The following is a 14344-nucleotide window of genomic DNA, read 5'->3' on the forward strand; positions in this document are numbered from 1 at the left end:
AGTATAAACCCTGAGACATACTTTTTTACCTATGCTGGATTGGAACAAGCATCGGTACCCCTCTGACCCAGACCTGAGGCTATCTTTGGGTACCTGCGCTGTACCCATAGAGGTACTTAAATTCAGTACCGATTTGCTCATCATCGTATTTCATCATCAAATGTATATCGAATTGCCCATGTTATTAATTTCGCAATAAATTGATGTTGTTGTGTACGGATTGTACCGGGAATTGCTGTTTTCGTGTAATCAAATATTATATTTATTAACACCAAAATATACTGGTGTCAATTTATTTAGAGGTTCATTGTTTCATTTCAGCGTTTATCAACATGTCTAAAAGAGGTGAGATAAGTACTTCCTTGGTGTATGTACCAAATTTCGTGTTTTTTCTTTGTAACTTTTTTACGCGAGGAGTAGAATTCAGCAGGGATGCATGGTGATTCACAAGGAAGGAATTCAGCAATTCAGGAACCATTGGAACAGAAGCAGTATGACCCCGGGAATATGACAACTGACTACATGATCACTTATACCCCTGTCCGACTTTCCTGCCACTGCGGCAAGCAGCATGACGTAAACTATCAGCCAATTAAACATTTAAATGATATTGATAAAATTAAAAGAAAATAACTTAAAGGGGCATTTCGTGATCCACAGCCTCATCCCCCACTTTTCTCAAAAAAAGTTGAGATTTTTATATCACTGGAAACCTCTGGCTACATAATGTTTATGTACAAAATATTTCTTGCAGATTAATTCGTTTTGCAAAGATATCGTGAAATTTGAATTTCGTTCTGGTGCACCAGAACGAAATTACAACGCATTGTCTATGGAGCAGTGTAATACACATAATCATGCATAACTCGCAAACGCATAAAATCGGAATCAACTGAAATTTTGGGAATAAGCTTTTTTCATGGATATCTACTGAAAAATGTCATAAAAAGAGGATGCTAGGATCACGAAACACCTTTATGGTCGCATGTCACAAATAGGTCACCCAAAAATGGAGCAGCCGTAACATGAAAACGCTTTCTTCACACTTCAAGTTAGGTTTATTCTAAAAGTATAGTACCTATTGTAGAAAGTTTGATGTCATTTTGTAGATAATTATGTTCTTTGTCAAATACAAAAAACCCCAAGTCAATTGGACAAGTACTTTGAGATTTATACCTCAATATGTAAGATGTGTCAATGGAGCAGCCGGTTCGGGAGAGCCGGTTCGGGAGAGCCCCATAGGGTTATACACAAAATTGTGAAAATATGGCAACTTCAAACCTTTGTATCTTGAAAAGTACAACTAGCATGGACCTCAAATTGCAAATATATCATCCTGGATTGTAGATCTACCTCATAGTACATCAACTGGAACAAAAGATGTAACTAATTAATTGCCTAATTAAATGCTAATTAAGACAGTTTTCCCTATATGTTACTGTACAAAGTGTGCATACTATGCTCCGACATTTCTAAATGGCCTATCTCTTGCCCAAGTCACCCTACTTATTCAAAAGAACACATATTTTTAAGGAAATTTGATGAGGAATTCAATTATGCTATTAGTTTTAGTGCCAGAAATGGAGGGAAAAAGTTTTGATTGAAAAATGTCATAAAAATTGTGAAATTATTTTACAATTTTTGACCACCCTGTATGTTTAACGCAAGGGATACTAAACTCTTTCTTCTTAATTTTGTTTGAAGGACCCATGCAATGTCTTTCTGAATCCATATTTATTTTGAACTACATAGCTTTCAGAAAAGGAAAAATATGGGGTTCACCATGACAATAAAGATGCTAATTTTGTTGTTGTTCCACCCTGTATATTTCTCACCCACCCTGTATTATGATGTTATGCTTTGTTGATTTGGCATCCTTGTAATATAAGCTTTCCAGAAATATATACTTATAATGATCTAAAATGTATTCATTAAAAGTTGTGTTGAATTGAATCAAAATTGGTGATATTTTTCTCACTTTACATCATGTTACACAAAAGATGACCAATTCATGACATGCGACCTTATGTATGATCATCAAATTTTCAAGTATGATATTTCACATTGAAATTGTTTTGTTTAGAAAGGTGATTATTTAACTTAAAAAGTGAGGGGTCAACCATGTCTGTGGGACAAAAATTAGCGAAGTTATGAGCAAATGTATACATTTTGTACCTTACAATGGTCAATTTATATGTCTATTGAATCTATTCTGTCGGTCGAACATCCGGGCTATCTCTAGTCTCGGCCCAAACTGCATGTGGCGCACGGTTTGTTGTGAACAACAGAAACCGGCTGTGAAGGAGGCTACATAGCGATGTTGCTGGAGTGGCATTCAATTTCGGAAAAAACGACACTCGACCATGGAATTTAATTTTAAGTTTGTCAGTATATAAACGGTAAATCAAGTAAGTTTCTTTCACTCTTAAGACTTAGAAACGGTTGTTTGATTCCACTGACTATTTGTGATCGAAATTTACATAACACCAATGACAGAAATCATCAACAAAAATCGAATCAGGGACTTGTTTTCACTCGAACATCATCAACCGGAAGTGACGTGACACGGACCGACAGAATACTATTAAAGAGGAACTTGCCGATAATCGATACTTTGAAGAGGAACTGATCGATACTTTGAAGAGGAACTTGCCGATAATCTATACTTCTTGGGATCGATTCATCGGTATTATCTCAGAGATTATAGATGAAAAATAAATTAATAGATAGATAAATAAATAAGTTCTAGCATTTCCAAATGAATGGTAAATACATAGATAGATAGATAAATTAATAAACACAAATAATTATTTGGATCAACCAATGGTGGACTCGCTAACGCGCTGTTGCCGTTGCTAAGGACAAGCTTTAATCTGCGTAGGCCTACATACTATCGCATAAAGACGAAAACACTGCTCAGCATTTCGTATTGCTTTGTAAAATTGAATAACCGTTTGGCATTTGCAAGTACTGTAACCGCTACACAGATGATTTCCAAAAAAAAAAAAGAGATCTAATATTTTGAAAGTGAAGTTTATCCGTTTGTGGTGACTTTCGATGGAGAGTGGGCATTATTAATAGCATGGTAGTACATAACCGCTATCAACTACATTCGCTTATGATGACTTTCGGAAACTTCTTTTGTATGACTTTCCGAAGATTTTTAAATTCAAGGTAGGCCTATATTGGAAAGTATTTGAGTTTATTCGTTTGTCATGTTGTGATGAATTTCGACGGGGAGGGTGGAGCATCATTAGCATGGTAACCGCAACCGCTATAATATCTCAACAATGGCGAGATTTCTTTTTGACATTGGGGGAAGGGATGAAAACATTTCGTGAAGTAGGCATATTAATAGTGAATCCGCATCTTTTGGCAACATTAACAATGGCGAGATTTCTTTTGACATGGGGGATGGGTCCGTTTAAATCAATTTTTGCAATAGGCCTACAATGAATCCAACATCTTGGCGACAGAATAATTTATGGCAAGCTAAGGCCTACTGGTGAATTATATTGTGCAAAAGTGGAACAAATGCGCACGAAGACCGCAAAAATTGGCACTTTTTAGTTTTATGCTAAGGAAGTCCTTTGCAAAGTAGAGGCAAAAATAGTAGGCCTGGTAGGCCTACCATCACTAACCGAGTAATAATTGAGCTGTTAAAAGCGATACCAATTGCCATGATTACCATTTCCATCGTTTATACTAACCGCTTCCGTTTACTAACCGCTCCCATTTACTCATCTAGCGGGGGCCCGCGCGAAGCGCGGGTACCCGCTAGTTACTGTACAAAACAGCAAGTACATGCAACATTTTCAGCACGGCGATCCATTTGACAGAAAAGTGATTTATTTGAAAAAAAATTACTATCACTGTTTGATAACTTCTGTATCAGGGTATACCAATTGACACTTTTTGACTTTCTACGTAAAGTTTCTGGTGTCCAAATGTCAAATTGTTGTATTTTCCTATGGGGATTACACAGTTAAGCCATTTCTGTGGTCACAAGTAGGAGTTGAATGAGGCCCTCTATAATATTAAAGCAATGTGGGCATACCTAACTTAATATTAAAGCCTTGATTCTGTCTTCGCCGGGGGGTGTCTGCAGTGTGTGTCGGCATGTGCGTGTGCGTCATGATCACGCATGCAGCATGACAGTATGAAACCAGCTTTAGTGTTGAGCTTAACAGGAATGATTACATACTATAGACTAGTAGGAATTTCAATTGAAGGAATGCAGCTTTCAACAGCTAGCTGTACTCAAATTACAACGCGAACACGCACAACCTTCCAATCACAAGTGCGTTGGCATAGTTAGATTCACTTCCATGCTACTCGCGCACAGTCGCACATGCTGGCATACATCGCGCAGTGTGCGCAAAAAAGTCCCCAATTGAAAGCTGCGTTCATTCAATTTGAATTCCCAACCCTATAATAAGCTTACCTTGAGCTGTCAAATCACAGTGTAAATTGCACAATTTTGTGCCATGCCATGGCGTTCTTGATTATGCATAAATTTTGGGGTTCATTAATAAATAGAATTGCCCAGAGGACACTTTATAAGTTTTTGCACAATTCCTTATTATATACAAATTCAGCGGGTATTATTTTCCACAAGTGACAAGATCCTGTGCACACGCTTGATGTCGCACATGTGTACGCAATGGTTAACGCATATGATAAGAGGGACTAAAACAACTGATGCACAGTCATTAACCTCTAGGCGAATTTGCATTTTGTAATAATTTATGTATACTTGTGGCAAAATTTTTTTTTTAATATTACCGACCAACTAACCGACCATAACTTTGGAGCTTTAAGGGATCTAAAATGAGCGTTTATTGCGTTTCGACAGTATTTTTTGTGGGACATGAGAGCACCTCAGACCTATCGAATTGCATTCTGAATACGAAGCATGTCTTTCTGATATCAAATAATTTTCATTTTTTGAAAATCACAATATAATACAAATTTTATGACAAATTATAAAAATTTGATATTTTTCAAATTTTTGATATATAACAGTCCTCAAGTAAATTATAGAAATCTAATGATATGTTCTTAAAGTGTATGTAGCAGGGAGGAAAAGCCAACGGTCAATTGAAAATGTTGACCTTTCATATTGAAGATATAGATTTTTTCCCAAAAAGACCTAATTTATTTTGGTGTTTTGGGAAAAAAAATCCATATCTTCAATACGAAAGGTCAAAATTTTCAATTGATCGTCAGCATTTCATCCCACCTACATACACGTTAAGTATAAATCATCAGATTTTTAAAGTTTACTTCGAGTACTGTTAAATATCAAAAATATCAATTTTTAATGATTTGCCATAACATGTGTATTAAATTGCGTAATTTCAAAAACCAAAATTATTTGATATCAGAATGACATTCTTCGTATTCAGAATGCAATTCGATATGTCTGATGTGCTCTAATGTCCCAAAATAAATACTGTCCAAACGTTCATACCCCAGCCATTAAGGGCAATACAAACTTTTTTAGGCTTGATATATACATGTATAATATAATATAATATGAAAAGGCCACCTTAATTTATTATATAACCTATATCTCAAAGCAGATGCGCGCATTAGTAAAAGGTTATCCTCTTTGAAAATCAAGAATTTTTTTTTTTAAACAAAGGCAAAAATAAAACTCAAAATTCTTATTTGAGTTCAAGTTTTTGAAGTTTTCAACACAGAGAAGAATTATAGCAGTGACTTTATTTGTCTACTATTCCAACATTTGCAACAGACATTGGATACTTTTTGCATAAAATGCTTGTCACAAAGCCTGTACTGACACTAGTTCAATAATTGGAACTCACGGCTCGACCGTGAGTTCCAAGGAGCTATGTGTATGTGTCGCCGCGATTTAGTGTGCATTCATCACCATATTCACATGTACATAGTCGTGGAGTGGACTTTTTGCTGGTCATAAAAATCACTCAAAATCATCTTTTTAAATATGTCTTTGGACAAAAGCTGATGCGTAGAATAAGTTGAGCAATCACAGATGACATACATCAGTGACACAGGTTTCTAAAGTGAGTATTTTACTAGATAATGCAAACTTGCCAAAATAAAACCCTGGAGGAACCCTACGGGAGTACCTACAACTTAAGACCAAGTCCTCAAACATTTGAAATTTGTAGTTACTACAACTAGTACTGACACATAAAAGCAATTTGTGAATAAATAGATTAATATGGAGAAACAATAACATCATAATTTAAATAACACAAAAATATCAGATAACATAAATATGATAACTATTATCAGTACCGGTACCCATGCCAGTCCTGAGTGACTATAACTGAAAACTAAATAGTGCTTTACTTTCAAATAAAATAATGAATCCTTGATGATACAACCAAATAGCGGTGTCCGACTCTATACTAAAATGCAGTAAACCTTTGACGAGCGCGTATTGTAAGGATACATCGCGTATTTACTGCGTTGCACGCACTTGTCTCTGATTGGCTGCTAAGGCGTTATGTTGTTGCTGAGTGGAAATTTATGAATGAACTGTGCGCCGTACGCGTTGTTAGCGCCGAATTTGCAACATCACGGTAGTCGCGCTCGTCAAAGGTTTGCTGCATTTGACTATAGTCCACAAACAAGGACGAGTGATAACTTACAAGTGGGGGAATTGCCAGAATTGTATCGCATCAGAGATGCCACTTTTCAGGTTTTAGCCTGAACTCAGGTTTTTTGCGAGTCCAAATTTCTGTGTTTTATTTATTTTCAGCCCGTTTTGGGGCTTTTTCAACAAGGCTCTGCCTGGAGCACCGTAGTGGGAGCGCCACCTATATTATTCCACTGAAGGCAAACTCGAAGCCGCGCCTAGGCGCTCAGCTCGCGGCTTCGCCGCCCGCCGCCCTAGGATCGCGAGGTCTTTGACAAAGACTAGCTTTTTGGCCATGCATTCACTTGCTTTTTCAGGTTTTTCTCACCAGTTTCGGGTTTTGAGTGAAACTGAGTGGCATCTCTGTTGCATGGAGGACCGTACACCTGCCTCTGTTCCCCTTAGATAATAAAACACTGTTCACATTTTTTTTTTCAGGAGGCCGCGGTGGAGGACGAGGTGGCAAGAAGAGTCACAAAGGAAGAAATAGGCAATTCAATAATCCTGAGGAAATGGAAAGGCAACTAAAGGAAGAACGGGACAACTGGAGGGTATGTGTAATCATGGAAGCAGGTTAATGAACGTCAAATTCTGTCAAATTTTAATTATAAAGTAGCTTCTAAGCAAAATTTTAATTTTGTTATTCTTTACCATGTACCGAAAAGGATGAAATTAATAATACTTTCAGGAAGGTTTGTCCATTTTTTGACAAAATAATGGGGTAAATTGAAAGAATCCACACTTGCTATCTTGGCCGTTTGACATGGAGCTCTATGGGAGATTTCATATTGTAATTACAACAACAATAAGTCCAAATTGCTCTGTACTCAGGCTAAAGAGGATGAAAAACAATTACGAACAACAAATACGAGATACTTTGGAATCACTTGTTCACCCTTTAACATTTTTTTCCAGGAACCAAAGAAAGATGGTGAAGAAGAAGAAGATCAACCAGCTGCTGCAAGGCCACAAGTAGGAGACCTACCACCATCAGATTCAGATTCAGAAGAATCATCATCAGATGAGGTCAGAAAATAAACCCTGATGGGCTGGAATAAGTACTGGAAGTTCCTTCCTGGGAAATTTTGGCATTTGAAGGGAAAATGGACAATAAATTTAAAATAGAATCGCATTTTGTTTAATAACCAGGGATGTCAAAGTGGGATGCAAAATTTGCACTTAGAAAATTTTATAAATGGTCTACAAACACAAACAGTTGCGTGTCAGTGGCAACGATATAAAGTGTAAATACCTGCAAAATATTTAATGTGAACAGCAGTTTGACATTGAACTCTGGCCTCTTGTAATTGGATTTTATGGCTAGGGACCAAGTTTATCAACTCATCGGTGCCATTTTCAGGCAAACTTTTCACACAAACTAGGCCAAGGAAAGGCTTGTAACTGTATTAAATAATGCATGATCAGGTACACCCAAAGTAGAAATTCAATCCTGTGTAAGTTTGGAATGGACAGGTACTCAAGTGCCAGCCCGAATATCCCAGCCTTGGTTTGTGTCACATACAGACATGAGAAATTCAGGCTTTTGCCTGAATTCAGGCAGTTTTGTTGTCCAAATTTACACATTTTTACTTTTTGTCAGCCTGTTTTGGATCTTTTCACATGCTTTTTCAGGCAGTTTCTAAGAAAGCCATTCTCATGCCTGCACATGCACCTATGAGCAAAACAGTCAGCTGGTTCAAGACTGTACCTTAGCCTTGATTTAAATTGAACAGTGGCGTAGCAAGCAGGTGGACAGGGTGGACGAGGGTTCAGGAGCCCCGAGCAAAGGCAAAAATCACATAAGTGCTGATAAAGGAGCCATAAAGGGCCCGCACTGCTCCTTGTCCATGGGCCTCTAGGCTCTTGCTACGCCCCTGAAACTGAAAAGCCAGCTTGGTACTTCCAGCAGAAGTTACCAGCATGACAACCAATATTAATACTGATCCAACATTTTCAAAGAGAAGAAACAAGTTACCCTTTTTTATATATGGTGTTTATTTGTTTGCAGGAAGATAGCGGGAAACCAAAGGGTGTATCACATTTAATAGAAATCCAAAACCCAAACAGAGTAGTATCAAAGAGTAAAAAAGCTACACAAGTAGATGTCAACCAATCAGGAACTCAAGCACTTACAAGAAGAGAAAGGTCAGTTAATAAATCAATAATTATAGACCACTTGACATCATTGTTTATCAACAATGGCGAGGGACTGGTCTATCGATATGCTTGAACGAACCGCTACACTGTTCAATGGCTTTCTTGTACTATTTGAAATATGGTGGGGGATTTAAAATGCACATGCCCTGAGCAAACTACGATGCTTACGCACACTGCAGGGCAAAGGACAATGGAAATTACCATAATTTGTGCGCATATTGACGAGCAATGACGTTACAAGTGGTCAAGTGATTTTAATGATAATATACAAAACCCAAACAGTAGTATACAAAATCAAACAGCTATACAAGTACATGTCAACCACAGGCAGGTCTCAAAATACAGTACTCAAGCGCTTAATAGACATGTTGTGGACAAAAAGGTTAATATCCTCTGCAGACCTGCCAACTGTTCCTCATTTTGAGGTTTTCCAAAGTGAAAAAGAAGGACAGCCCTGCTTTCTGAAAATTTCAGTGATGGCAAATTTAAATGTAAGAACAGCAGAAAATGATGCCAATTTCACTTTAAAATTTTGCTATAGCATTCTCTTTAGTCTATTGTGATAAATTCAGAGTACCATCTGAAAATGCCAAGTTAGGAATGCATTTTTTGTGCTTGAATCAAAAGTTTTAAACTTCAATCATTAATTACACCAACAGTCCAACACATATGAACTTAAAAATGATGACTCACAGAGACCAAGAACTCAACAAAACAACATGTTTGCTGAAAAAAACTATCCAGATCTTTAGACTGCTCCAGAGTGCGCCATAGTGAAGTTGAGTGGAGTCTAAAGAGTTTTGTTGCTATTTCAACATCCTCAATCATTGCTCCACAGTGAAGTTAAAGGGAGTCTCCGGCAACCACAACATTATGCCTTATATGTAAGAAAAATGTGTGGTTTTATTTAAAACAAACTCATAGTGAGCATAAAAACGAATAAAAACATTCAGTACTCAACACGCGATATTCAAAATTCCTGGGCGCCGAAATTGTCGAGTGCAATGACGTCCCAGTAATACATTGAAGGCTGACGACAATTGAGCACAAATAACTATTACGTCATTACACTTAGACAATTTCGGTGTTGGAATTTTGAATATCGTGTGTTAAGAGCCGACTGTTTTTATTCGTTTTTATGGTCAATATGAGTTTGTTTTTTATACAACCATGTGATTTGTGCTTGATAATTATATTTCTAACATATAAGGCATAATGTTAAGATTGCCGGAGACCCCCCTTTAAGTGGGAGTCTAATTAATAAGAGTTTTGTTGCTATACCAACTGCACAATTGGTATTGTGTACATGTATGTTTAATAATTGCAACAGCTCAGGTTTTTCAGGTTTTGTTACTCAGAAACAGAGAAACAAAATAAAAGATGATGATATTGTTTTAATGTTTGTTTGTTTGTTTCAAATTCAGGGAACAGATAGAGAAAGAGCAAGCTAAACAACGGTATTTGAAACTTCATCAGGAAGGCAAAACAACGGAAGCACAAGGGGATCTAGCAAGATTGGCACTTATAAGAAAACAAAGGGAGGAAGCTGCCAAGAAAAGGGAATCTGAAAGGAAAGGTAAGAGGCAGGCCCAGAGGGTACTCGGTATAAATGACCATACGGGGATGTGACGCAAACATTGGTCTCATTTTCACGCCTTTTGGTATAGCAATGACCCCTTTGTTAGGCCAATTTTGGTATATGGATGGGTAATTTTTTCAAACTTCCTGAATTTTTTTCAAAATTATAGCTCAATTTTGCCTAACTGGAGCCAAAATTTTTAAAATTTTGGCAATTTGGATTAAATATGGCAATAAAATATGACTTGGTATAGCAATGGGGCCAAAATGTCAAAAATTTGTCTAAGGATGGTCCACTTTCAAATTCTCAGTGGCATATCCCTACCCAAACCAAACTCGAAAACTGCCATCCCCCAGTGAGGACAGCCAGAGGATGATTTATAGGTCCTTGACCCAATCAACAGCCTCATCCGCCATTTTCTTCATCAAAATCAAGAATTTGGTGTCAGAAGAAAGCTCATATTTTTTCATTGTCCCAGTGATATTTAACACCTGAAGTTTATTTCATTTAAATTATTTCATTTAAATAGTGTGAACAAAAATGTAGTGATTTGAGGTAACCACACCAGAAGTCAGAAGTGTATATATGTACAAATGTACTGTCCTTTGGGACATTGTTATACAGCTTTTTTCTTCTCATCAAAACTGCTGGAGCAATACAACTCAAAATTTGGAAACATGTTGTTTTAATGGAAGGCCTCAATCTAAGATTTGGCACATTGTTTTTAGCAAAATATTTTTAGGGCTATTACATAAAAAAAATGTTGACCCATGTTATTTTAAACCCTTGTCGGGGGCACAGATGAAGATAGCAAAGAATGTTGATGTGAATATTAAAGGAGGATTTCGTGATCCTAGCATCCTCTTTTTATGACATTTTTCAGTACATATCCACGAAAAAAGCCTATTCCCAAAATTTCAGTTGATTCTGATTTTTGCGTTTTATGAGTTATGCATGATTATGTGTATTACACTGCTCCATAGACAATGCGTTGTAATTTCGTTCTGGTGCACCAGAACAAAATTCAAATTTCACGATATCTTTGCAAAACTAATTAATCTGCAAGAAATATTTTGTACATAAACATTATGTAGCCAGAGGTTTCCAGTGATATAAAAATCTCAACTTTTTTTGAGAAAAGTGGGGGATGAGGCTGTGGATCACGAAATGCCCCTTTAATACAGCCTCAAGGAAGGCATACAGACTATAGTAAGTTGCTTATGGGTAGCTTTCTGGTAGCAACTCGCTTCAGTTTATTCAGCCCAACTATGTGGGAGAGAGGGCACTGTAGTCAATTGGAGAGTAACCACATTAGAGAGATCACCTTCAGTCTGTGTTAGTTGTCCCATGCAGTACTACTGCAGCAGTAGTGACTTGCAGGCTGCTTATTGTGAATTAATCTTATACCCGTCTTTTGTGCTCTCTTTTCCCAACAGCCAAAGAAGCAGAAGCAGCAGCAAAATCCAAGAAGAAATGATGCCGTGCCACTCGTAGTCAATCATGTAGTCATAGCAGAATGTAGAATTGCAGCAATATTCAGAGATTTTGTCAGCTACTCCATGAATTTTCAAAATAATACAGCACTAAATTTTCAGGGTTTAAAAAACCCCCAAGAATTAAATCATAGATCTTGGACTGGAAAGTAAATATTTGAGTTTGACCTAAGTTGGAATAGAAGTCAATTTAAATATATTTTGTCAATTCAAGAAACTGGACGTTGGGATGCGCAAAAACCACATAAATATTTTTTTGATAATAACTTGTAAAATCCAAAGAAAGCATTCAATTATCTTGAATGTTGCGTATATAATATTTGACCTTTTCATCTTAAATTTCATTATTGAGAATTACTAAGACCATAAAAATATACGTATATTGAAATTATTCTTGTGCAAGTCCTTAAGCTTGCTTGTTAGATATACTAAAACTGATTTTTTTTTTCAATTGATTGGATATATAGAATCTTTTTTTTTTTTTTTTTCAAACTAAAAGAATAGGAATGGATCAAGCTATTATAGAGGCCATTAGTGTGACATCACAGTGGCCATCTTGCGAGTAGTAATATGTTCTAAGTTTCAGGGCATGAACAACAGGTGAAGTATAGAGTAATACTAGCAGTCAGTCAATCTATAGAGGTCAATCATATCAAGTAAGTGAATGAGGAGCTCATGGGTACGAATCATGTTTACAAACACTATTGTCATGAGTCACGCTTGAAAAACGCTGACGGCCTCTATTTGTTTCATTTGAATGAATAATATTATGTGAATAATATTATTCACAAAATTTAGTGCTGCATTTTTCGGAAATCGGGAGTCGATCCAATATGAAATATAAAAGTGGCTACCTAACAGCTAAATGATAGTTACATAGCAGACTCATATATAATATCATGTATTACAACTAAAAGAACCTCAGTCAGGCACTTCGTAGTGGAAGAAGCTTCAACTCATATAAGGGGCTTAGACCCTTCAGTATATCTCTATTGTCACATGGGCCTTTTATTTTGTGTCAGTGCCCTGTCCTTGTAGTATGCTTCAGTGGTCATGACGGCCAATAGATAAAGGACTGACTATCATTGAAGACTGAGTAAGGGGCTGAAAGTTCACACCATGGCAGTGGCATAGCACCATAGGGGCACATGGGGCATGTGCCCTTCACCCAATCAATTTGAAAATGTACAAAATTCCATTGGAAACTGAAACTTGCCGAAAAATGGCTTGTGGCCCCCCCCCCCCACCCATTAAGCCCCCCAATCATGGTCGGTGCCCCCATAGGATGACTCACGCTACACCACTGCACCATGGCACACCAGACAAGGCCACGCCACTATTGCAAACATTTTGTAATACAATTTAATGCATGCAGTATTGTTACATTTCAACGACTTGTGATTCTATAACGATCACCCTGACTACGAAACATATCAACGGTGCGCATCAATATATAGTGTCAATTTCATTGTGACAAATTTACCTCATTCTAGCACTTTACTCACCGGTTAATTTGTTTCTGCAACAAATTGACATGTATTATTACACTCATACATAAATGCTAGACAGATCATTGGTTGATTGCCATTTATCGTGTTTACCATCAGCGTCGTCATGTGGTCGTTTTGACCATCACAGTACTGTGCTATAGTATGTGTGCACCAAGCTGTGCGCTGACTGACTCTTTGACTCAGCGATTTGGTTATGTAGTAGACCCCAAAATTTGAACTGTGTCACAGCAAAACATGGTGATGAAAAAATGTATTTCCTGCCTAGTTTAAAAATAGTATTTTCAAATAACAGAATTGATGTATGAGTGATATAATACAAATATTAAGTGTCTTAAATTGTGTAATGGTCAAAATATAATAGTCGTTCAGGCTTGTGATATTCCGACCATCACACTCATAGATTGTTGATATTTATTTTGTATTTTAATGATATTTTCAATAATGATAATGGGTTAAGTGTTAGATATTTGAGAAAATCACTCTGAAAGTATGGTTGTAACTTGTAAGGCTACCATGGTTCAGTGTATTACAGACATTGGAGTATGATCAGCGTACATTATATGCTTGACTATGCCACGCCACACCACCTATACCACAAAAGGTATATCGTCAGCCTGCTACGCTAATTGCCCAAGTCATTTTTTGTAATTTTAAGAACAAAGTACAAAATATGGATCAAGCATGTATTTAAACATATTTACCAATCTTTGCATAAGAACAAAATGATAATGATACTAATAAACGGGAATAATCCGAAATAATTAGGGTGATTACCTAACTGATGCATGCTTGAACTATATTTGTTCTTTGTTCTCAAAATTACAAAAAATGACTTAGGCAATTAGCGTAGCAGGCTGACGATATGTCATCACGCAAGTTATGATTACATCATGTGTGACTCAGTATTGAGATATATTTGCCGATTTTGCTCGCTAGGAGCAAGGTAATTTTAGAGAAAGTTTTCTGCAAAGTG

The 14344-nt window shown here is 36.8% G+C and overlaps 1 protein-coding gene across 1 annotated transcript; it reads left to right on the plus strand.

Moving 5' to 3' along the window:
• The first annotated feature begins 183 nt into the window (after window positions 1-183).
• On the plus strand, window positions 184-12333 carry LOC140150479 (uncharacterized). Its single transcript, XM_072172504.1, has 6 exons — window positions 184-345; window positions 7070-7182; window positions 7547-7657; window positions 8640-8776; window positions 10213-10364; window positions 11804-12333. Exons 1-6 carry the CDS (start codon window positions 333-335, stop codon window positions 11842-11844), a joined length of 567 nt encoding a protein of 188 aa, XP_072028605.1. The 5' UTR covers window positions 184-332; the 3' UTR covers window positions 11845-12333.
• Window positions 12334-14344: the final 2011 nt, after the last annotated feature.

The sequence above is a fragment of the Amphiura filiformis genome, chromosome 4 (assembly GCF_039555335.1).
Source record: "Amphiura filiformis chromosome 4, Afil_fr2py, whole genome shotgun sequence".
Taxonomy (NCBI): Eukaryota; Metazoa; Echinodermata; class Ophiuroidea; order Amphilepidida; family Amphiuridae; genus Amphiura; species Amphiura filiformis.

Excerpts from the sequence above, each read along its gene's own strand:
- LOC140150479 (XM_072172504.1), top strand. Across the intron at positions 8,777-10,212 it reads GCACTTACAAGAAGAGAAAG|GGAACAGATAGAGAAAGAGC; the intron begins GTCAGTTAATAA and ends TTTCAAATTCAG. Across the intron at positions 10,365-11,803 it reads AAGGGAATCTGAAAGGAAAG|CCAAAGAAGCAGAAGCAGCA; the intron begins GTAAGAGGCAGG and ends TTTTCCCAACAG.